Source organism: Coffea arabica, chromosome 6e, assembly GCF_036785885.1.
Source record: "Coffea arabica cultivar ET-39 chromosome 6e, Coffea Arabica ET-39 HiFi, whole genome shotgun sequence".
Classification (NCBI taxonomy): Eukaryota; Viridiplantae; Streptophyta; class Magnoliopsida; order Gentianales; family Rubiaceae; genus Coffea; species Coffea arabica.
Window position 1 is genome coordinate 12,814,196 of NC_092321.1, and position 23,710 is coordinate 12,837,905.

The window sequence follows — 23,710 nt, forward strand, 5'->3', positions numbered from 1 at the left end:
GTATAACAGCTCAATGAGTACGAAATTTATTGTTCTGAGGTGGATACCATAATACTAATTCAATGCTAATTAGGGTTATTATGACGGGTATTTTTTATTTATTATTTTTTTAATATAAGTATGAGATCTCAAATTCAAAATTTCTTATTTATATTTTCTTATCATCTAATCCATCCCTCGCTCCTCGAATGAAATATTTAGATTAGTGTATATCAGTATATATATATATATAGAGATGCATGTTCCAATTTTCCATTATTAGGCCACAAACACAAAGTCAAAGTTGGAAGCCAAAGCCACAAAGTTCAATAGTAGCAACATGTGAGCATTTAAGTACTATAGCAATAACCTTTTTCTTTTTTCTTTTTTGCCTTTTTGGTGCGAAAGTATTACAGTAACTCACCGTCCTTTTCTTATCCAAAACCAAAAGTGAGGAATGAGGTAGGGTGACTACAGGACTATACGACATGGCAATGACCAATCAACGATGAAGCAGTGGTTTGGAAACTTCACCGCTGCACGTTTGGGTCTCCCCTTCAATTAGTTACTGAATGCACGGATTCTTAAAAGTGCATTGAACGTTGAAATTTGATGGCTGCACTCGAAAACTATTCGCATTCCGACATTGAAAGACTTGTACATAAACCTTTTTTCTATTTCTTTTCTTTTTTCCCAACTGTTGGTGTTCCGATCCCTAGAGCCTTTCTGTATGAATTAGATATCTTTGAAAGTATTTTTTTAAAAAAATTGTACTTCAGGAATTATATATGAAAAAATTTTATTATAAATAATTTATTATTTTAAAGATATATTTTACAATTTTTTAAAGTATTTTTTAAAAAATTGAAAATAATACCGGTGGTTGTCACTGCCGCCCATTGCTCCTTTCTCCTCTCTCCTCCCTATCTTTCTTTCTTCCCCTTCTTCCTTCCTCCTCTTCTCTCTTTCCTCCCTTCTCCTTCCTTCTCCCGCCTCCCATCCCCCTTTGGTCTCGCTGCAACCAAATTGTGCTTCTCTAAAGATGAGGGTAGGAAAGAGAGGGAGGGCGGCAATGACGAGGGAGGAGGGGAGGGTAGGGTGGTGATATGTGGCGATAATAGGTTGTGGATGGAAGAAGATGAAGGTGGTAAATTTTTTTTATCTTGATTATTTGTTTTTTAATTGTATTTAAATTTTGTATGAATTAGATATTTTTAGAACTGTGCAGCTATAATATTTGTATTTGAAAAACTTGTTCGTGAACAAATCACTAACTCAAACAGAGTCCCATTCTCAGGCTTGGGAACTCTTCTTCATCCTTGCATTATTTCAGCGTCCGTGTGATGATGTAACTGAGCAAGAGGTTCTCAACGAATTTCAAACAGATACAAACTTCAGCACCTAACCCCGATGTGCCTCGCTAAAACTAAAAATTCTGCAGTACTGATTCAAACTGCACGACTAGCCTGGTATGTATGTGTGGTTTCATTTGCTTAAAACACTGGAACGAAAGCCTCATATTCTTATCCGCTAAACCATTGTAAAACAACGAAAATACCCTGATGTTGAATGAAATTAAAGGATGGCAATCAGTCAAAGCCAAAGATGACAACTTCAAAATCAATCAAAAACTCGAAAATGATTTGTTTTCTGCTTTTTGTTGGGGATGTGGGCGCTTACTTTTCTATGAGCATTTAACTAACGCTCTAAAGGTAAGCAGCGCAGCAACAATCAGGTCGCGTTTGGATTGTAATTTTTTGGAGATTTTATAAAAAATACAGTAGCGATTTGATATATATGAGATAAAAAGGTGATTAAAAAATGTGTTCACGTAGAGATTTTTTTGGTGAAGAATCCTTTCCAACCATGGAATGCAGTTCAAGAAGAGAAACGAAAGATTTTACCGGTGGCCAAAGCTGCAAGACTTTGACCAATTGACCAGACCTACCCTTCTTTCTTTGAAACTTCTTGGCTTGATCCATTGGTAAGCAGTCGACTTGACTCGAACAAGTTGCTCGCAAGCAAGAAACAATTTTGGCAGACTTTTAATCTCAGTTTGAAACATACCTGTAGATTTCATTTTTGCCATGGAATATATACGTATCACCTGAATGTTTTTGCTTAAATTTACAGAGATCCATTGAATGGGATCAAGATCACATATTTCCCCCCCTAAGTAGCAAGTAGTAGCAGCAACCGTACACCCTTTTGAGTTGGGCTTAATTTGCTGACTCAATGCATTGTGCAGGTTTTCCCAAGTTTGTACCCGTCCCCAAAATTTGTACGGCCAAAAATTGGATCAGCACAAATCCTCTCACCGCACGCATATGGACAGATTGAAGGATTTGGAACCTGTTGCAGGTAGAAGAGACGCTACCAATTTGTTTATTCGCCAACCAGGCAAAGCAGAGAAAGTGGGAATAGAAAAATGCCTAAACCTTTGCAAGCACTGGTCACTAATATATAGTTGAAAAGAATGTATTTGTATTTATATATATTTCCTTTGCACGGGTGTTGCATGACGAGTACTTTATCTTCATGAATCGCGCGTTCGCTATGAAAGCAACTCATACATGTATTTCATCAAAGGCTAGAGTTTTCACGTAAAGCAAAAAGGCTACAAGAAAAGGAAAGCAAGACCTTAATTTTCTTCGATTTCCAGAGTTGATGTACCAGAAAGGAATAGAGAACGAGGAGGTAAATCTGGACACCTTCTGGAACTAGATTAAGCAAGACTCAAAACTTTCCTTGGTTCCTCAGTCAAACCAGCAACGGACATTTTACAAAATCTAAGCAAAAGCCATATATCGCCTTATCATAATCCATCTGTAGCATCTATTACACATATATATGACATACATGACAGGTATCTGTATGTAAAACTAATTTTCCTTTACAGAGGAGGAAAACATAACTACATTGTCTAAGAGCCTTGCTGCTATTTTCCATATTGGCTATTGCAGCAGGGCAAGATTTTCCTAAGCCCACTAGCTAATGCTATGTTGATCTTCTACAGTATTTCACAAGCCGAGCATTCAAACCCTCAAAGCAACAGGGTCTTGCCACGAGATTTTTCGCTTCCCAATTCGAGATGAACCTTCCCCAACATTTCTACACACAGATAACTTGAGGTCATTAGACTGCTCTTCATTTCCACCTCTCATCGAACCTACCTTACTCTCCCCATTTGAAGGTTCGTAATTATTCTGTGGTTCTTCTTCCTCGGTCTGCAAAATCAAGCCGAAGTAAGCCCGTTAGAAAATGTCATAGATACCATTTGGAAGTTGTAGTTAAGTGAATGCAGTCACACATTATTTACCGATATCTCATTCAAGTCAAAGGTTGGAGCTCGACTACAAATTGTAGCTTCTTTATCACCAAGACTAGTGCCATTAATAAGACTGGTATCCTGATTCAAATCAAATAGCTGTCTTCTGCTTGCAAAGGCAGTAACATCATTTGCCACCTGCATTTTTTGGATTTTGTTCAAGTTGATTGCTGCTTCCGAGTTTGGAACTAAAGCTTCTGTGCCACTGGCTATCCTTTTTCTGAGGTTCAACTCTGAAACTGGAGTTGAACTACGAAGGTTAGCTTCCTTTCCACTATCTAATGTCTGCCTACGGTTCAAATCAAGTATTGGAGTGATATTTCTCATAGCGGCTTCCTTCCCAGAGTGCGTCTTTCCTTTGGGTTTGGGTTTTGGAAGAGGAGGCAACTTAAACAAAGCAGTTTCCCTCTTCTGCGAAATGCGACCCTTACCATTCAAGTTGTGTTGCTTCTCTACATTCAATGGCGGTTCTTGCAAGCGGTTCGACAACTTCATCTTCAATAGATACTTGTGTCTCCGTCGTAAAAACCTGTCATTTTAAATAGAAATCCACATAAGATAGCTAATTACTATTTGCCAAATACACGCAACATTAAGCGCATTAGTACAAGGACAACTAGAAAAGTGTCCACATGTATGCATTAGGAGATTAGGTAACCTATATTAGGCCTAATCAACCAAAGAATAATGCATGAGGGTAGATGATTATGGAAAACATAATTGCCTTAGTCTAGTCTCCTCCAGTACAAGTGTGTTTATCTGAGTCTAATTGGAAGATTGATATCAAACTCAAGCCACGCAATCGCTCTTAGAGCAACTTAATCAGCATGCTATTCTAGCAGATTGGTCATTACATGTATGAAAAAGTAAATCAAAACTAAAGAGAAATGCATAACACGTTATGAAAACCAAATTCCCACAAAAAGAAAAAAGCAAGAATTAACATTAAAAAAAAAAAAGCATACCGAACTTCAGCCATTAATCTCAGCTTCCTTTGTTTTGCAGCGTCAAATTTGTTTCTCAGGTCATCTGTATCCTGTAAGACAAGAAGTACATGATTTTAGTCCTCAGCCAACAGACATAGAAGTGGACTGAAAAGGACCATAAATTAACTTGATCTTTTCAGAGAAACTTGCAGCAAACCAGTTAAATCAAGACCGACATTAAGGACAACATACTGAAAATCTCCACAAAAAGATTATAATAGCTATAAGCCCAACAACTCTAGCCAATGGGTAGAACAAGAAAAATACGCAGCAGAGCATCAGTAATATAACTAACAAGCGCGCCAACCAAGAGGAGAAGAGGTTTTTTTTTTTTTTTTTTTTTTGGGGAGATGTGTGCGTGTGATTTTTTTATTGGGGAGAGGATTGGGGCGGGTTTGCTCAAATCTCTCATGGACATCAAAACATCACCAAAGCATCCCTTTGCGGTAACAAAGAGGAAAAACCGCAAGGACTTAAAATATAACATGACAGAAGACGCATACAATTCATTAGCTAGACACAACCACACTGAGAACCAAGGGGGGATAAGTATCAAGAACACTAATAAACTTAGCCATTTGTCCTAAAGGGAGGACAAATACAAATAAGATGGCCATAAACATCACGGAAAAACCATGAATTAGCCCACAATCCACCTCCTAACAAAGAAAGTCTGTAAGGAGGCAAAAACTCAACAAAAGTACAAACTGAGCTATACGGCAAGAGACAACACATCAAGCCCCAGCAAAACCATTTCCACCACCCTCACTTCTTCCAATCAGAAAAAACGTCACAAGGTATGCACAGCTCCAAGAATCTCAAAACAGGGATTTCCAAGGATACTGATCAAACCAGTAAACCATCAACAGAACAAAAATCATGAAAAGGGATATATGGCCCCAACAATTCCCACAAAAATCAGATCAAACCACCACAGATAAAACCCACAAACATATGTAACAGAACTCCATAGATCTCTAACACAAACAACAAAAATCCACGAAATAAAAGGAATAAAGTAGTTAACCTTCTGCAAGTCCTGATAGTCCTGCAAGAGAGCCTGATGTTTCAGCCTGGTCTTGGGGTCCTCATAGATACCACCACCACCATATGGAGGAAGGGATGTTTCTCCTGCAACCCTTTTCGCCTTCTTAGACATCAGATCACAGAGAATTTCAAAACAACCCTCTGCCAGAGAAAAAGTTCTGATCTTGAAAATGATCAATTGAACCACGGAAGCTGTGGCGAGAAATATGTATAGCCCAGAAAGAGGCTAGACGGTTAAAGATGAAACAAAGAATATTTATGAGACCAAGGAAGAAAAGAAAGGAGAAGTAGTAGTAACTAGCAAGAGATAAGGACAAAAGAAAGGAAATGATACTACACAACTCGTGTAAGGAAGGAAAGAAAGGTAAGCTAAAGACATAAAATAGGGAGAAAGGGAGGGGGGTATTGATGATAGGAGGGTGAGAAGGTTCTGGCTTGGTTTGCTGTTTTCTCTGTGAATAAGCTCTGACCAAGACAAAGCCCAAAAAGCCCACATAATTCGGGAAAAATGATGTATACTTTAGTAGAAGTAGTAGGAGTAGTAGTAGAAGTATGATCATTTTTTGGGTGTGTGTTCTTTTGATGAGAGACAGTGAACTAGTGATGAAGATGGGGATTTTTTGGGGGGTTGCAGAAGGGTATTTCTGGCAACGTAATAGCTTTAAGGAGGTGTGTGTTGTGTGTGAAATGGGAAATGTGAATTGTGTATTTAGGAGCATGAGGTGAGGTGAGGTGAGGTGGATTTGGTTGGAGGACATTTGAAGACATCTCCTCTTTCTTTCTTTCTTTCTTTCATTGTTTTCCCATTCTCTCTCCTTTTTGGGTTTTTCTTCAACACACACATAAATTTTGGTCCAGCTGGGCCATTACTGGGATGAGAGAGAAGAGAAGGAAGAATGGGTGGGTGGTGTGGCTGTGGTTGTGTGGACTCTTCTTTCTTTCTTTGTTTATATGGAGTTTTCTTCTCTCTTTTCCATCTTCCTTCTATATTTTTGCCCCTCCTGCTGAGGACATAGGAATAGGATATGGATGGGAAAGAGCAGGCCTTGTTATTATCTGATCTGATGTCTCCCCCCTCTATAAATATTTAGGCTTGACAGTTCTTTGTTTTTTTTTATTTTTCCTTTCCCCTTTTATGAGGGAGAAGAAAAGAAAAGAATGAGGGCTGAGATGATGAGAAGGTGGGTGCTGAAAAAGCAGGAGTAAGAGAGAGAATGGAGGATGCTGTATTTCCTGATGTGTTGCAGTTGTTGTTGGTAGTACCTTGTTTGTAGGCTTTGGCATTGTGGGATGGCTGCTTTGATGGTGATGCCTTTTCCACAATATTATAGCTTGGGTCAGGTTGTTGTGAAATGTCACTTTTGCCCCTCCTGTGGTCACTTTCTTGTTTGCACGAGTCACCATGTACCAAAATGCCGATCTTCTTTGAATTGAACGAGTCAATATCCACAACTTGGGCTGTTTGTGCCCCTTTAGTCTGCTATTGAAGAAACCATGAGCAGCAATCAAGTTTAAGTTTTGCTCTTACCTTACCTACAGATGCCAAACCTATTGGTAACTTCCTTGTCCCCCCCCCCCCCCCCCTTACATGTCTCACAGATGACCTGCTAATTGCCATATTATAGTACTCCTTACTGTATGATCCTTTCTTTTCTTATGTGAAACACCAAATCCCATTTACCATACCTAACTTACTCAAATTCTTGTGGCATCAAACAATCTTGAGTCCCCACCTTCACCCACCTGCCTAGATAGATGCTACAAAAAATTCGATACTCGTAATTCTTCTAGGCAGGCAGGCAGGCAGGCAGAGGTTGAAGTTAAAGATATTCACCAGATCCCACTATGGATCCTATCTCATGATGTAAATTTAGCAGTCTCACCACTTCTTCTATTAGTTACTAATAGTGCACTCCATTTCCAGCCCACCTAAATATATATTATTTGTGCTACCAAAATGTATGGAAGATCAACTGCAATTTATTTACTAAATGCAATTGCACAATTCATCCAGCATGCATGACCACCATGGAAGTAGAAGTAGAAACTTCCATATGCGTCTGTGTGTGTGTGTGTATGTATATATACACACACAGTAACTACTGTATTTGTATTGGGTGATTGATACTTTGATAGCTTTTAAGTGGGTTGAGGTGGGGGTGGCATCCAAGAAGCTGCTGAGCAGAAATGCAAAAAAAGAAATAAAGCTGTGGAATTCTCCTGTAACAATTTTGTCGGTCACACACACAGAGCAGTACACCTCAGCCCCCTTACCAGACCACCTCCTTGCCACTTTCATTATTCCACTCCTCTGTCCTCAAGTCCTATCTGCTTTTGTGGATTTATTGTCCTTTATGGAAGTGTGCGTGCGTGGGTGTGAGAAAGAAGAGGTGGAGACCGGTGACTGGAGAGTGGGGAGACAGGTCTATTTGTAGTTGCCCATTTGGTGGCGTTCTGCTAATGGCACGATTAATTATTTTTGTTCAATCAAACTTGGCATGTGATTAGGACATATGTGTCCTGGGAGAGTTAGCACCAAGCACCAAGCACCAGCAGAGAGATTGACAACAAGGTCAATTTGATTGAAGGGGCTTTTCTTTCTTTATTGCTGTTGGTTTATGGATTGATTAGTGTTTTGTTTCGAGTGATTAGTGGGATGTGTGTGAATAAATAAATAAATCTCTTCTCTACAAGCCTTTCTTTCCTTTTTCTTAGGTGTCATGCATGGAGAAGAAAAGTCTCATCAAAATTGGTGTCCTTTTCAGATGGGAAAATTGTTACAGGGAAAATTTTGATTAGCATTGCCAGTTTATCACCACAATCTCCGTTTCATGAGGAAGAAGAATTCAGTTCTGAGGAAATGAGAATGGACGGAGATGGCCGATCCTTCCCTTGTCTTTGGCGATAGAACCATAATTCAAGTCAACTTGTTGAATTCAAGTAGCACCAGCATAGCCATCTTGACTCTTATAAGTTTTCTGCAGCTATTGAAACAAATTTTGTTTAAAAGATAGGAGACACTGGGGTTTGGATGGTTTTCTAATATAATAAAAGGATTTTTTTTTTTAAAAAAAAAAAAAGCAAAAGATGTGTCACAAGGGAAAATGGAAAACGAACAAAAGGAGCAACATATTAAACTTCACCTTTTGATTTGGGAGAAGTTAAAAGGCTAAAGTTAGAACTCAGAAGCAAGTAAACATGAAAACAATAAAAAAAAAAATTCGTGACTTGAACTCAAAGGGGACTAAAATCAACTTATTCAAGAGCGCGAGTACAAATCCGACCATTGTGCACGAGGAACAAAGCATTTTCAAGTTGTCTTCCATTTTCATTTTGTAGCCCATAACATGAGTACAGGAATGAGTATGACGAACTTCATAACTTTTTCATACTTCTTGTCTTCTTCTTTATAAGACTCGTGCAGATGAGCAAAGAAGCTGGAATTTGTCAAAACAGCGTACGTAAGTAGGGCAAGTTGGTGGTTGGCAATGAACTGCACAACAATTTCTGGGATTTGATTGCAATGTTTAGCTGGAAGAAAGAAATCTATAGGATCATAGGTTGGTCCATCCTTGACAAAACCAACCATTTCCAAGTAGGTAGTCTGAAACTTAGATTCCGTATGATAATCTAATTTAACACTTATGTCCTGTTTGATAATCTGATTTTGCACTTATGTTTAATGAATTTAGATCTTAATATGTTCAGAAGCATTTGATAATAAAAATTGAACATCTGAATTAATTGAGTGATACTGAATTTTCTAGGTAAAACTTACTTCAAAAAATAAGTGATGAGCTTTTCACTTATCACTTAATGTGATATATACTTAAATGTATCGTTTTTTTAGTACTTAACAATTTAATAATTTACTAAATTTAAATTTTAAATTTCAAATTTCAGACTTCAGTTTAAAATTGTTTCAAACTGCAAAATAGGGTAGACTATATTCAAAGAGATTTTTAGATTAACAGGAAAAAGGTTAAGATACCCATTTTGTAGCTTTTATCTTTCCATTTTAACTCTGACTTACCTTAAATAGTACGTTTATACAATTGCATCAATAAGACAAAGATAGCAAATCGGCACACTGACGAGTGAAAACATGATGACAATTCTATGAGCTTGGAAAATCTACAATTTTGTATTTAGATATAAAAAGAAAAGACACATAACGACACATGCACCAGAGATTCAAGCCGGCTACAAAACTGTAATAATCCAAGCAAAGGACTGGAATGGTTCAATTCTAGCAAAGTCCTGGAAGATATTCATGGACTGAGTAGGTCTGCTGCTGAACGTTCCTTTGCCTTTCAAAGAATAGAAGGAAACAGTCAACAGAGCTGAAATCTGAAATACTGTGGAAGATATCCTTCTTGAAAGATGCTATACTTTATAGCTCCTTTTAGTACAGACATATTAATATCTGTTCTTGTAGAAAGATTCTGAATTGTTTGGCTTTAACCTATTTACTGATCAAACAGCTTTGGTTACATGAACCAAGCGATTTTGACGTCTTCCACATGGAATAGAGGGCACTGCATAAACAATGTTAGTCTAAGTAATTGAAATTCAATTACCAGGATCAAGCAATGTAAGTCATTTTTATAATATCTGGTCATAAATTTGAAAGGAAAAATGGCCTATTTCATTCCTCACATTTTACAAAAATATTCTTTTCATCTTTTACTTTTAAAACGAAGCAAATTCATTCCTGACATTTAAAAATTGAAACTATTACACTTCTACGTCTAACTTTCAATCTGAATCAAACTATCCAATAACTTGGTAATAAATTTTGGGGATAGAATTAATAAATCCTTCGGTCAATTTCATCACATTCACATGGCGTTTATTGAATCAAAAAAGGGAAAAGGTTAAAAAATTATAACATGAAAAGGCCGTTCTTTGTCTTAAAATAGTAGGATTTCTTTTTTGATAAATCTTTTCATGCACCGTTATTATATACACTGGTGAGTTTAGATGTACACCATACATACAAAGTTTGGTGTTTAAATTTGAATTGAAATGATGTGATAGGTATCTAGACCGTCAGTATATACAATGACAATGTAGAAAAGACTAATCCTTCTTTTTTATGTTATAATTTTTTAGTTTTTCTTTTTGGGTTCATTAAATTTCATATGAATATCAAATTGAGTTAACCAAATTATCTATCAATTATACTCCCCAAATTTGTAATTGGATTGCTAGATGACCGGATTCATATTGAAAATTGACATCAGGGATGTAATGGCTTCAATTTTTAAGTGTCAGTGATGCATTTGCTTCATTTAAAAAGTGAGAAACAAAAAAAATATTTTTATAAAATATAAGGGATGAAACTGGTCATTTTCTCAATTTGAAAACTACAGCTCTAGAAAATTGTCTATTTGCATCAATGATTTTATTATATAAAGCAGATAAAACACCTTGTTCCTTGGTGCGTTTGATAAAACAAATGTTTGAAAACTGAAATATAAAATCTGAAATCTAAATCCATTAAATTATTGAATTGTTAAGTACTAAATTTGATACATTTAACTATATATCACATTAACTGATAAGTGAATAATTTCATCATTTATTTTTTAGAGCAAATTTTGTCTAAAAAATTCAGTGTCATTTAATTAATTCAAATGTTCAATTTTTTATTATCAAACGAGTCTGAACATATTAAGATTTAAATTCATTAAGTTTAAATGTCGAATTGAATTGGCAAGCCAACAAGAAAAATCACAATATATAATAGGAAATAATTCAGATCCACTTATAATCATTTGTGAAATGCATGTTGCTTCTTTTGAAAAGTTTCCAATCCAACAACTTTTATATTTAAGAACTTAAAAGGAGAGTCTATATTTGAGGGATTACTACAAACTAATAAATTTTTTTTTTTTTGCATATGTTATATGATGGTGAAACATCTAGCTCTCTTGTGGAATTTGATTTCGTATTTTGTATTGTTCTAACACAATGTGGACCTTTTTATTCAATGCCTATAACTTACAAATATTATAACTGTCAAGCTAGATTCATAGTTTAACCATTAACAAGGAAATAAAAGTTTTAAAAATAAATTATTTCTTGTCATATTTATTAAATCATAAAAAAACCAAAATCATATAGTCGCCCGTAACCTTCTTCCATGAGTTAATTTCCCCTTTCAACAAATTTTTTTTTTTATTGGAGCTCTAATTTCTTGAAAAAGATATTTTCATAAGAAAGATAAATTTGAAAAGACCAGAAATTCATCGTACTAATAATATGATGGGTTAATTACATTTACCTCCCTTTAGGTTTGGCCAAATTACCAACTGAACCTTGAGGTTTGGCAAAATAACAATCCACCCCTTGCAATAAACAAATGTTTGTCAAAAACCTTCCTAACGTCCTAAGGTGTTAGAGAATCTGCTAATGTAAGCACAAAGCTATTGTGTTAACCCAAATACATCCTTCTGGTGCCCATTTATCAAGACAAACTCTTAACTTCTTTATTTTCGAAGTAATAAAAAAGCGTTTTCTTTTTCCATTTCTCTATGGTATACTAATAGAATTGCTGCACTTTAAAGGGAGAAAAAAAAAGACTGTCGTAATGCTATATTTTGAAACCGCAATTGTTAAAAGAAAAGGGGCAAATTAACAAAAATTTGTCAAAAAGAAGGAACGAATAGAAAAAACGGCAAGGAAAAAAAGAAAGGAGTGAAACAAAATCTAGAAAAAAAAAATCCCCTGGAAAATTTTGCCAATACAAAACTCCGTCTTCCTAACCCGGCCTGCAAAATGGCCTTTGAACGCATATTCTACTCAACTGGATCCTCTCCTAGCTTCCGCCTCCATGAATTACCTTCTGATACTAGTGATAAGGTGACTCGAACAAAGCATCTAGCTATTTGGAGATTGCCTGGTGATGGGTTCGTGATTGGGAGGTTTCCAGAAAAATAGATGGGGAGATAAGATCCTAGTCCATACTGACTTTTCCCATGACTCCATTGTTTTACTGCAGCAGTGGTGTATAGGATGACAAGTTTTGCTTCGAATCAAGGTCCAAATTCTAGTTTAGAGTCATTTTTTATGTTATACCCTCTATGACAATTCTAGTTTAGGAATTTGTGGTTTGAAAGGAAAATGGGTTTTCAATTTTCAGGGATTTTTAATGAAGTGAGTTTTGAGGTTTTTGGTATTTGGCTTTTGATTAGGGAATCATTGACGTCTCCTTCTATAGCTATAGGTTGGTTTGTTTTTCGTGGGCATTATTTTCCTGTGAAGTTCATGAATTCTGATAGATTTGGGTGCCAGTGGAGAAGAAGGCCACAATTGATTACTCTTATTTGGTAACTTTTTAATCAATTTTTGCGATACTTAAGGTTCAAATTATGATCCGCTCTAAAAATTGAACTCATCCTATAACTTTGGCAAGATTTCGCTATTCAGTGGTGATAGCCGGAGGTGGAGGTGGCAGTTATGGCAGGGAACTGCCGCTTCCATGGCAGCTACTTTAAAATATTTTAAAATTTAGTGAGGAAGAAGATTAATATAAAATTAAAAAGAATTAAATGGATTTCTTAAAAGTAGAAAACGGTATTTAGGTATTGTCAAATTCTTTCCTCATGAAATTGAAAAAAATATATTAGTCCAGTTGATACCAGTTGGGCATTTAGTCTTTACACCAATTCCATCCAAAATATTTAACAGACGTTACTTAAAAGGGATATCTGTTATTTGGTCAAACCTCAGGGTTTGTTTGGTAGTTTGGCCAAACCTCAGGGAGGTAAATGTAATTAACCCTAATAATATGATAGTATCCAATTATCCATTAAAACATATCTTTTTTCCCAATTTAAAAAAAAAACTACAACCAAAAAGCAAATAAAAGAGAAGTCTATCCTCTTCGCACGACCAGGCCACCACCGTCTCCATCTCTGTCTGGAGTGCTTAAGCTATGGCTTCAATGGCTGCCCTCACTTCTCAATTCTCTTCTCCTCCAGACTTCACAAAGCCTATGCTTTCCTCATCTTCCTTATGTAATCTCTCTCCTTCTATCTCTCTCTCTCTCTCTGGTGTTTTCTTGGTGTTTTATGTACTTGTATGATGGTGGGAATCCACCGTGAATCTGTGGAAAGAAATCAACTTTTTGATGCTGTTTAGCTAATTAAAAGAGGATATATCAACTTGGGTTGTGTTCATTTGCTGATTTTATCAAAAGGGTTACTGCAAAAGTTAGTAGATATCGTGAATTTCAATCAAAATTTGGGTATAGTTGCAATTTGATTGTGCTAATGTTTGTTGGTTTAGTTACTTGCTATATGGGCATTTTCTTGGAATTTTTGGGTGCTATTGGTACACTGGATTTCATTGGATGTATTGAAGTTCAAACCAGTTGCCTGACTGTAGTGTTTTTAAATTCTTGGAGTAACCCCATGCACTAGAAGATGAAGAATAAGAAATATAGGCACATTTGGTTTGGCAATCCTTAGAAGGAAACTAAGTTCTGCAAATGCTAATGCTGCTTTTCTTTTGGCTTGTACATTTGATTTTGAAGCCTTTGCAAATTTATTAGGAGGATAGAGTATAGAGTAGTCTTTGGAAACAAATTAGTGTTGGTTGTTGTCATGATTTTATTGAGAAACTAGAGTAGTCTTTGGAAATGGTTTAGTGCTTTTATGATCATTGTTTTGTACTTTGAGAATTTCCAGATATCAGCCTAGACTACTTTGTCATAAGGGGATTTGTCAGTCATTTATGAAAATTAAGCTAATCAGTATACGTAAAATTGGCAGTTGGCACAACTTGGGAGATATATCCACATTTTTGAAGGGGCTTCCGATTTTCTTCTTAAGGAAGAATTGCTACTATTTGAGTCTTTAAATAGCTGCCCCCAGTTGTCCCTCTTTATTAACACCATCGCTTGTAGTTAGTTGGGGTAACAAGCACCATGTTATTTACTTTCACCATGAACATGTGAATGTAATGGATTTCTGAGTTCTTGCTTTACTTTACACATTTGGGCAGGCTTTGATGTGACCTGTGACCGATTCTCAGGAGAACTTCTTTTTTGTGCTTGAGTTTAACTTGTTCTTGTTAGCCCCTTTTGAAGGCTTCTCAAAAGACTTTTGATCTGAAATAACTATGGAAAAATATTGGACCTCTATGTGAACGACTAACTACTCTTTTAAAGCTTTTCTAAGATGTTGTTTTTCTCCATCTTTCATGTGTTGATTTATCATAGCTTGTTATATGGTAGAAAATAAGTATTAGCAACTGATAGTTATGAAGCTTCTCACTCCTGTTCGCCATTTCTCTCTGGAAATGACATTGACAATTTGTCTGGTGTTGTGTCGGCTGTCTCATTGCCCCCAGCAATGAGAAATCTGCTCAAATCATCTCTCCAAATGAGCTTAAAACTGCATGTGCTTGTAGTTAATTAATGCATGTATTCAAATAACTAACTTATTTTCTAGGAGAATATTTATTCTTAGGATTAATTTTGTAAACCTAGAAGTGATTGGAGTTATGTCGAATTCCAGGAACGTAGTTTTGGTTTTTGTTGGTCTCATTTACTACAGCATCACAAAGAAATATGTGTTGTCCTTGAGTAGAGATTGCTTGAAAGTGCAGAACAACACGTACTTGATTATTCTTATGAAGAAGTTAATAATTCCTATAAGGGTGGTTACATTCATTACTTGGTTTTTATCGGTTATTCTTCTTATGCATTATTTGTTTCAGTTAGGTCTGCGCATGCATTTACCAAATTACATGTCAATAGGTTCTCTCTGATATTGTCCTGTCATTAACTTTTCAGACAAAATAAACACAGAAACAAATGTTATTAGCACGTGGAACTTATCTCAGACTGGCTCTCAGAAGAAACCTCAAAGAAAACTTCAAATTTGTGGTCTGTTTGGAGGAAAAAAGGACAGTAATGAGAAGGGTGATGATGCTCCATCAAAGGTTTGGGACGAGTTTCTATCTTATTTTGGCTATATTGTGATCTTTGACTATTGAAACATATAGTTTGTTCTGCTCTTTAGTCATTTTCTCTAAATATTCTGTTTTCAAACTATTTCACCATTTGCGGGCATGCAAACTTATGACTACAATTTGGTTGTTGTATTTCTTTCTTGTCGGTTCTGGGTGATAAATTCAGTTTTTGCTTATTACAATGGGTTCAAGCATCCAGAATCATGAAATAGATAAAGGGAAACTACCAGAAATGTAATCTGGTTTACGGAGAACATTGACAAGTGATAGTTATTATGTGCTGCAAGCAATGGATGCAATTGAGCATTTCCTCAAATTTTCTATCATGATTAAGTTGGTGCATTTGATATACTTTGTCTAAACAAAGTATACTTATTTATTTGTTGAAAGTAAAGTTTGGCTTAATTTAATCTTAGGCAGGAATTCTAGGAAACATGCAAAATTTGTATGAGACTGTGAAGAAGGCCCAAATGGTTGTTCAAGTTGAAGCAGTACGTGTGCAGAAAGAACTTGCAGCGTAAGTTTTTATTTTATATAACCTCAATTTGCAACATGCAAATGCATTCATTCTGAAACTTCACTTTTCCTACTCTTGGTTCTCTTTTGCAGAGCAGAATTTGATGGTTATTGTGAGGGTGAGCTTGTGAAGGTATGTTGCCTTCCAATTGCCTTTTCATCTGATAGTACCTGATCAGTTGAATTTGTAGAATCTGATATATGCATAAAGGACAGTGAGCAAGTATTACATAACCACATCCAGTGTCTGGTTAGTAAAACCAAAAAGTTACTCCAGCCCCCGCCAACCTCCCCCTCTCCTGCCCCCCCCCCCACCCACCAAAAAAAAAACCAAAAAAAGAAAGAAATGATATGTATAAAACAAATTTTTACAGATGGAGTTACAGTTTTAGACCTTTACCAAAAATTGCTTCATAGATCCATGACTGAAGGCTCAAGTTGACGTGAGAATAAATGCAGTCTAAAACATGAAAAAGTGGGTAGAGGAGAATAATATGGTGTCAGAAACTAGCACGACTTTTAAGGACGAAAGATCATGAAGGAAATGTGTTGCTTGATATTCACGTATTTACTAGAGAGTCAGCCATGTGATATGACTTAAAACAATAGTGTAGAAGTCTGGAGTTCCATTCAGCTGGCCTGGAGAGTTTTAGCTAAAGTTACCTATGAAGACGAAAGATTTTTATACAAATAGTTACTGCAAAAGCTCTAAGTTTATTCCGCAAATTGAAAGCTATCTGTAGTTACTATAACTAGTCACATATAATATGAAAGTCAATTTTATGGAAAGGTTGCACATATAGGAAAACTTATCTAGCCGTAGCTACAAATTATACTTAGATTTCTTAGACAGAACAGTTACTTCCTTATCAACATTGGCTGAACCAAGTAGGTGAAATATCTACTTTATTATCTGTTTTAATGAACTAAAACAAGGACAAGTAGGTCAATTTGATATCTGTTCCCTTGGTTTTTCTTTAGGGTTGTGATTGATTTTTTGTCCAAATGGCTGGTTGTTCTTTTCTTCTGTCCAATACTAATTGAATGGGATTCCTCTGGAACTTTGCACTAATTATTATCTTAGCTTGTATAACACCATCATATGGTTGACATTTACATGCTGTGCAATGCTTCTGTTCTTTTTGAGCGTGTGTTTAGACAAAATATAGTTGCACGAGGCACATTAATGGAGGTGTTTAAATGTGTCTATGACTTTTCTCATGTAATTGGACATATTAAGACAGTGCTGCAAATTGCCTTTATTAACCAATCCAAATGCTTTCTAGTATGTGGAAATATGCTAGGGTGTTTTTACTGCACTGCGCCTGAGTGTTAGAAATACCATGGACTCAACAGCATAACCTACACAAATTGTTATGGTCATCTACCCACCCCTTTCTCTCACTTTGATATTTTCATTGGACCCGTGACTGGTGTAATCAGGACAATTTTACATAGAACTTCCCTTTACTGGTGGATCTGATATGGATCTGTTTAGGGTATCTAAGTAAAGTTCTAAGTATACCTGCTTCTCCGGAACCAGTCATTCAGTTTATTAAATCGATCAAGCCTGGCTCTTCTTTTTCTGATTCAACGAAGATCTGACATTGTCGACATGTAGATGCTTAATGCGTAGGTTAGAGACTATGTTATATTTCGCAAGCATTATAGATTATATGAATCATATTCATCCACTAAGCTTTACATATATCATCGCATACATATGTCAAATCTAAGTCACTTATAGGGTAAAAATGGATGTAGAGACCTTTAGAATCTTATTATAACTTTCCTAGGAGCTCCAAAAATCCTGTAATACAGTGGTTGTGTTAAATGAAGATGAGAGATGATGCATATATGTCCTGATCTACCTTTTTAAGGATGGATCAGTGATTGAATGCATTTCCAGAAGTGGGTGTTTGGACCTGGATCTGATCTGTGTACCACACTAAATTATGCCGTAATATGATCTATGGGTCCATTAACGTCTTCATCTCTCGTGTCAAGAAGTTTACTTCCATCTTGTCTGGACGAGCATTCTATAAATATTTCCTCTGATTTAACTTTCTCATTTAATCTGAATTTTTTCAGGTAACTTTATCAGGAAACCAGCATCCTGTACGCACTGAAATCACAGAGGCTGCAATGGAGTTAGGACCCGAAGTGAGTATACATACTGGACTTGTTCTCATCATTTAGTTGTCTCATAATAAGCTCTTCTCTTCTTAGCTCCTAATGTATCTACACAATGCATGTTCTTCATTGAACTTATCAAAAGGAAGATATGCACACTGTCAACTGGTATTTTGGGAGGAAAACATCTAGTCACCGTATTATGAGTGACCAACTAGTATTTATAGGAGTACAAACCTAACAAACTATTTACAAGAATACCCTTACTAATTTATTATCTACAAGAATACTTATATTCTCTTGACACTCCCCCTCAAGTTGGAGCATATATATCATAAGCACCCAACTTGTTACAAATGTATTTCACCCTAGAACCCCCTAAACTCTTGGTAAACACATCAGCCAATTGATCTACAGACGGTACATGAGATGTCTTGATGACCCCGTCAAGCAATTTCTCTCGAATGAAATGACAATCAACTTCAATATGTTTTGTCCTTTCATGAAACACTGGATTAGACGCAATATGAACAGCCGCCTGATTATCACACACTAAATTCATAGGCTGTTTATGCTCAAACCCAAGTTCCAGTAATATGCTCTTCAACCAAACCAACTCACACACAGTGTGAGCCATAGCGCGGTATTCAGATTCTGCACTTGATCTGGATACAACTGTTTGCTTCTTACTCTTCCACGACACTAAATTACCACCAACAAACACACAATATCCTGTAGTCGATCTTCGATCTGAGGCAGAACCAGCCCAATCTGCATCACTATATCCTTCAATATCAGTGTGTCCATGATTTTGATACAGCAACCCTTTTCCAGGAGCACTCTTAAGATATCTGAGAATCCGTATAACAGCATCCCAATGACTAGTACGAGGGGTATCAAGAAATTGACTCACAACACTCACTGCAAACGAAATGTCAGGTCTCGTTACAGTGAGATAATTTAATTTACCCACAAGTCTTCGATATTGCTTAGGATCATCAAGTAATGCACCTTGATCTCCTGCTAATTTCACATTTGGATCCATAGGAGTATCCACAGGTCGGCAACCTAACATCCCAACTTCACTCAACATATCGAGTACATATTTTCTTTGACATAAATAAATCCCATATTTAGACCGAGCTACCTCAATACCCAGAAAATACTGTAGATGACCTAAATCCTTTGTCTGAAAGTTTGCCTGCAGATTGGATTTAAGTTTCTGAATCCCCACAACATCATCACCTGTAATCACAATGTCATCCACATAAACAACTAATAAAATTTTACCAGCATTAGAATGCCGATAAAATACAGAGTGATCTACTCCACATCTTGTCAGACCGAACTCCATGACAACACTACTAAACCGGCCAAACCAAGCCCTCGGAGACTGTTTCAATCCATATAAGGATTTTTTCAAACGACAAACCAACCGCGGATTCTCCCCCTGAACAACTGGTCTAAAACAGGAGAGGAAAAAGAGGGACACTGGTCTAACTCACAAGACATACTTTGTTTGATAAAATACGGAGTGGATTCAAAGAAAGTAACATCAGCACAAGTAAAAAATCGATTTAAAACTGGACTGTAACATCTATACCCTTTTTGCGCTCGTGCATATCCTAAGAAAATACACTTAATAGCACGAGAATCTAATTTATCCACCCCGGGAGCAAGCTGATGAACAAAGCAGACACATCCAAAAATACGAGGAGGCAATTTAAACACAGGTTCATGAGGAAAAAGAATGGAGTGAGGTAATTGACCTTCAAGAATATTAGATGGCATGCGATTAATTAAATAACATGCAGTTAGAACTGCATCACTCCAAAATTGTTTGGGCACATTCATGTGCAACAACAGTGTTCGAGCAATTTCGATTAAATGTCCAATTTTCCTTTCAGCAACTCCATTCTGTTGTGGAGTGTGAGGACAAGAGGACTGATGAATAATACCAGACTTAGTCATAAAGGTATTAAAAGGAGTGGAAAAATATTCTTTCGCATTATCACTGCGAAGTATACGCACAGGCACACCAAATTGATTCTTTATTTCTGTAACAAATGCACAAAAAATGGAATATAATTCTGAACGATCTTTCATTAAATAAAGCCATGTAACTCTGGAAAAATCATCAACAAAGACTACAAAATATTTAAAACCTAACTTTGAAGTGACTCGACTAGGACCCCAAACATCAGAATGAACTAACAAAAAGGGTTCAGAAACCCGTTTATTGACTTTAGGAGCAAAAGAAACACGATGATGCTTTCCTAACTGACAAGACTCACATTCTAACGAAGATAATTGATTCAAAGTAGGAACCAACTTTTTCAAATTTTGTAAAGACGGATGACCTAAACGACAGTGAATTTCAAGAGGAGAAACAGTAGCAGGACATGCTATCGGACCATTAAAGTTGAGAAAGTAAAGACCATTATGCTCATGCCCTCCACCAATCGTCCTCTTTGTCTTCAAATCCTGAATGACAACGGAATCAGGAGAAAAAGTAACTGTACACTGTAGAAATTTAGTGAGCTTACTAACAGACATTAGATTAAATGGTAAATTGGGTACGTAAAGAACAGAAGACAGCGGAAGTGATGGATTAATTTCTACAGTGCCTAGTCCTTTAACTTTAGTGGTAGATCCATCAGCTAAAGTAACATGAGGAAAGGGAGTAGACTCTTGAAAATTAGAAAAAATTTTAGAGGTACCTGACATATGATCAGTAGCCCCGGAGTCAATAATCCATGAGTCATTACCTTTTTGTGCTAAAGAAGCAGAGGGAAGAGATGCGTGACTTGTAGTTTGGTACTGTAAGAATTTAACATAATCTTCCTCGGATATAATAACAGTTTTCTGGGACCTATGTGCTGAAGAACTTGATTTAACTTGATCAGTGGTAACCCCATTAGCAAAACTTTCAACCATAGCGAATAGCACTTCAAACAAAACAGCAATCAAAATTCGCTATAAACAGTGCGCCGTGAACAGTGCGCGTGAATAGTACCGGGGTGAACAGTATCGCGATGAACAGTACCGCGTGAACAGTGCGCGATGAACAGTATCGCGTCAAGACTTTTGCTAGATGTTTAACCCTAACCCTAGGACTTTTGCTCTGATACCATGTCAACTGGTATTTTGGGAGGAAAACATCTAGTCACCGTATTATGAGTGACCAACTAGTATTTATAGGAGTACAAACCTAACAAACTATTTACAAGAATACCCTTACTAATTTATTATCTACAAGAATACTTATATTCTCTTGACACACACAAATCATATTTTCCTATTTGTAGTAAATTTTGATGCTTCAGTGAATCATACCTTTTAGTGTTTCATTGAGCTGCCCAATGTCTATGGGAGTGTCTAGTGTGTATTTTACTAAGATGCATTCCACTGGCTTTATATTTTTGCCCTTTCTCCTTGAGAAGTTTTTCAAAGATGCAGATGCATTTGGCATTGTTTGTGGTGCATGTACCAATGAAAATCTCATCTTTATAGGATCATTGTTTTGTTGGCATTCTTGTTGTCTTTGTAGATGACACATCCTATGTTAGAAAAATGCTGCTTTTGTACTCTGGCCAAGTGTAAAAGACAATATGATTCTTTTCTTTTCCCTGTGGTTCTTTGAGCAATGATGCTAATGTGACCAATTTCTTCATCGCTACATGTGAAGCTGATAAGACATGTACAAAGGATAATATGTCTTTTTTTTATTTTTATTTTGGTTGTTTTTTGGCCCTAACAACAACCATTACACAATGGACACCTTGAGGAAGAAAGTAGCATCCTTTTCCCTAACAACCTAGAGGCCCCTTTCGAAGGAGTATAGCAGACCACTCCTATATATAATAAGGTCCCTAAGCTCGTATGTTTGCGGCTGATAAGTTTGCAACAATTAAAAGTAGTAATACAACCACCTAAATTTTCATAAAATTGTTAATGACTTGTGCGAATTAAGAAATGGGCATTAAGATGGGAATGACGATAAAACCAGGTGTTTAAATAAAATGCTCTTCCCCTTTGAACGCTTTGATTTTATTAAAGCACAAAAAGCTCTTGCATTATTTTCAGTGCACTCTGATTTTGTCGTGTGTGTGTGTTATTAAGGTTTGTTTGTCACCGTTCTTTCGCCAACCTCGAAAAAGTTCTTGATTGTCTCGGGGAGTGAGCACAGTAATTCTTACTTTCTTTCTCTCTCTCTTGTGCAGAAACTTGGTCTTTTGATTACTGAGGCATATAAAGATGCGCATCAGAAGAGTGTGTTGGTGAGAATCCCCTTCTAATGTCAGCAAGGAAAAGCCTAGAAATCCTCTTATTTTGGTTTGAGATAAAGTTTGTCCTGCTAATTTTACAGGCCATGAAGGATAGGATGAGTGATCTTGCTCAGAGCTTGGGCATGCCACCAGGTCTCAGTGAGGGGCTGAAGCAATAATCCAGCAGAGGTATCAATCGAGGAACTTCAACGTTGTACAATAGAGGAGAAAGTAGGTAGACAACCTGATGCCATTTTCCCAATATTGACTACATAACATGATCTATCATTTTTGGCCAAGGGAATGTGTAGGAGAATTAGGTGCAAACAGAATAATTTTCTCATGTTATAGAAATTTTCTTCAACTGAAAGAATTTTTTCATGTTTTTTGTGACAATTTGCAGAAGTTTACATGGACAATTATGACGATTATGTCTTGGTTTGGAATTTACGTTGCCCCATATTTGGAATATCCATTTAGTAAGAGAGGTATGTGTGGAGAAAGAGGGACATTGAAATGTAGTAATTACTGCAATTGTTTCCAAAAGATGGTAGACCACTATCCATTTCTTCACTCCCTCGACCCCTTTTAGCCTTCAAATCTTTTGCTTTCTCTTTTTCCGGGTTAAGTTGTTAGATATTTTTCCTGAAAACTTGAAGCTTGTTCCTGATTGATTTCCTGTATTCTTCAAGTCCTTTTTCCAAGTGAACAAAAGTTCAACATGAAATCTTGACCAGCAGAAACATTCGTTTGACTTGCAAATTGTCGTTCCTTCAGCTCGGACAAATCAAGGAGAATTGGAGCCCATAGATATTAATGGATTAAAACTGGGTGCAGCCCATTGAAAAATGAGGTCGGATACCCTCAAAAGCCAGCCTAGCCCAAAATATTTTCTGCGTAGTGAGAAGCGCAAACAAGGGCTGAGTTGGCTAACTCTATAAAAGTTCCTCCCGCCCCCACTCCTACCTCACCACCGCCGCGTGTGTACCGTCCCTTCCAGTCCCACTATTATTATTATTATTTTTTATTTACTTTATTTTTTTCAATTTATATAGATCTAATAATAGTTTTATTAATCATTCTTTTAAAGTTTTCATAAAAAAAAGTACATCATTTTATCATAAAAACATAACATGTTACTTATTTCATACAATATATTTATATAATAATAACATAGCATTTATTTCATATTATACATACATATTATACTATATTAAAATATAGGCGAGGGGCAGAACGAGGGAACACCCCATCCCCACTCCATTCCTCCCTTCGCGGAGCAAGCACCCGTTCCCAGTGCCATCCCTTATCGTGGTGGCATATTCTTCACGTAGTACAATTAATTTTCGTGTAGTAGAGAAAAGGTTTTCTTTTTCGAGACAGAATCAAATTTCTCAACTATGATAAACAAATATAGCCATTTAATTTGGTACATATTGAAACGAATGATTCCTATTTTAGTTGATTCT

General features: G+C 36.4%; 2 protein-coding genes and 1 long non-coding RNA gene across 4 annotated transcripts; 2 read left to right on the forward strand and 1 right to left on the reverse strand.

Moving 5' to 3' along the window:
- The first annotated feature begins 822 nt into the window (after nucleotides 1–822).
- Nucleotides 823–2,504, forward strand: LOC113697284 (uncharacterized). Its single transcript, XR_003449827.2, has 3 exons — nucleotides 823–1,123; nucleotides 1,277–1,448; nucleotides 2,228–2,504. It is a non-coding gene; the product is annotated as an uncharacterized lncRNA (long non-coding RNA).
- Nucleotides 2,505–2,769: 265 nt separating this feature from the next.
- Nucleotides 2,770–6,640, reverse strand: LOC113697282 (uncharacterized). Its single transcript, XM_027216837.2, has 4 exons — nucleotides 5,321–6,640; nucleotides 4,273–4,343; nucleotides 3,299–3,836; nucleotides 2,770–3,206 (listed from the first exon to the last, which is right to left on the reverse strand). The coding sequence occupies exons 1-4, from the start codon at nucleotides 5,450–5,452 to the stop codon at nucleotides 3,015–3,017; spliced, it is 933 nt and encodes a 310-aa protein (XP_027072638.1). The 5' UTR covers nucleotides 5,453–6,640; the 3' UTR covers nucleotides 2,770–3,014.
- A 6,536-nt stretch (nucleotides 6,641–13,176) lies between these two features.
- Nucleotides 13,177–22,995, forward strand: LOC140004066 (nucleoid-associated protein At2g24020, chloroplastic-like). Of its 2 annotated transcripts, XR_011816950.1 has the most exons (8): nucleotides 13,177–13,364; nucleotides 15,146–15,294; nucleotides 15,741–15,841; nucleotides 15,934–15,973; nucleotides 17,932–18,003; nucleotides 22,197–22,253; nucleotides 22,343–22,476; nucleotides 22,645–22,995. XR_011816950.1 is itself a non-coding variant. In XM_072055315.1 (7 exons), the coding sequence occupies exons 1-7, from the start codon at nucleotides 13,283–13,285 to the stop codon at nucleotides 22,418–22,420; spliced, it is 579 nt and encodes a 192-aa protein (XP_071911416.1). In that variant the 5' UTR covers nucleotides 13,177–13,282; the 3' UTR covers nucleotides 22,421–22,637. The 2 variants fall into 2 exon arrangements, 1 of the variants encoding a protein (XP_071911416.1); XM_072055315.1 differs by lacking the exon at nucleotides 22,645–22,995 and having other exon boundaries at nucleotides 22,343–22,637.
- The last annotated feature ends 715 nt before the right edge of the window (nucleotides 22,996–23,710 follow it).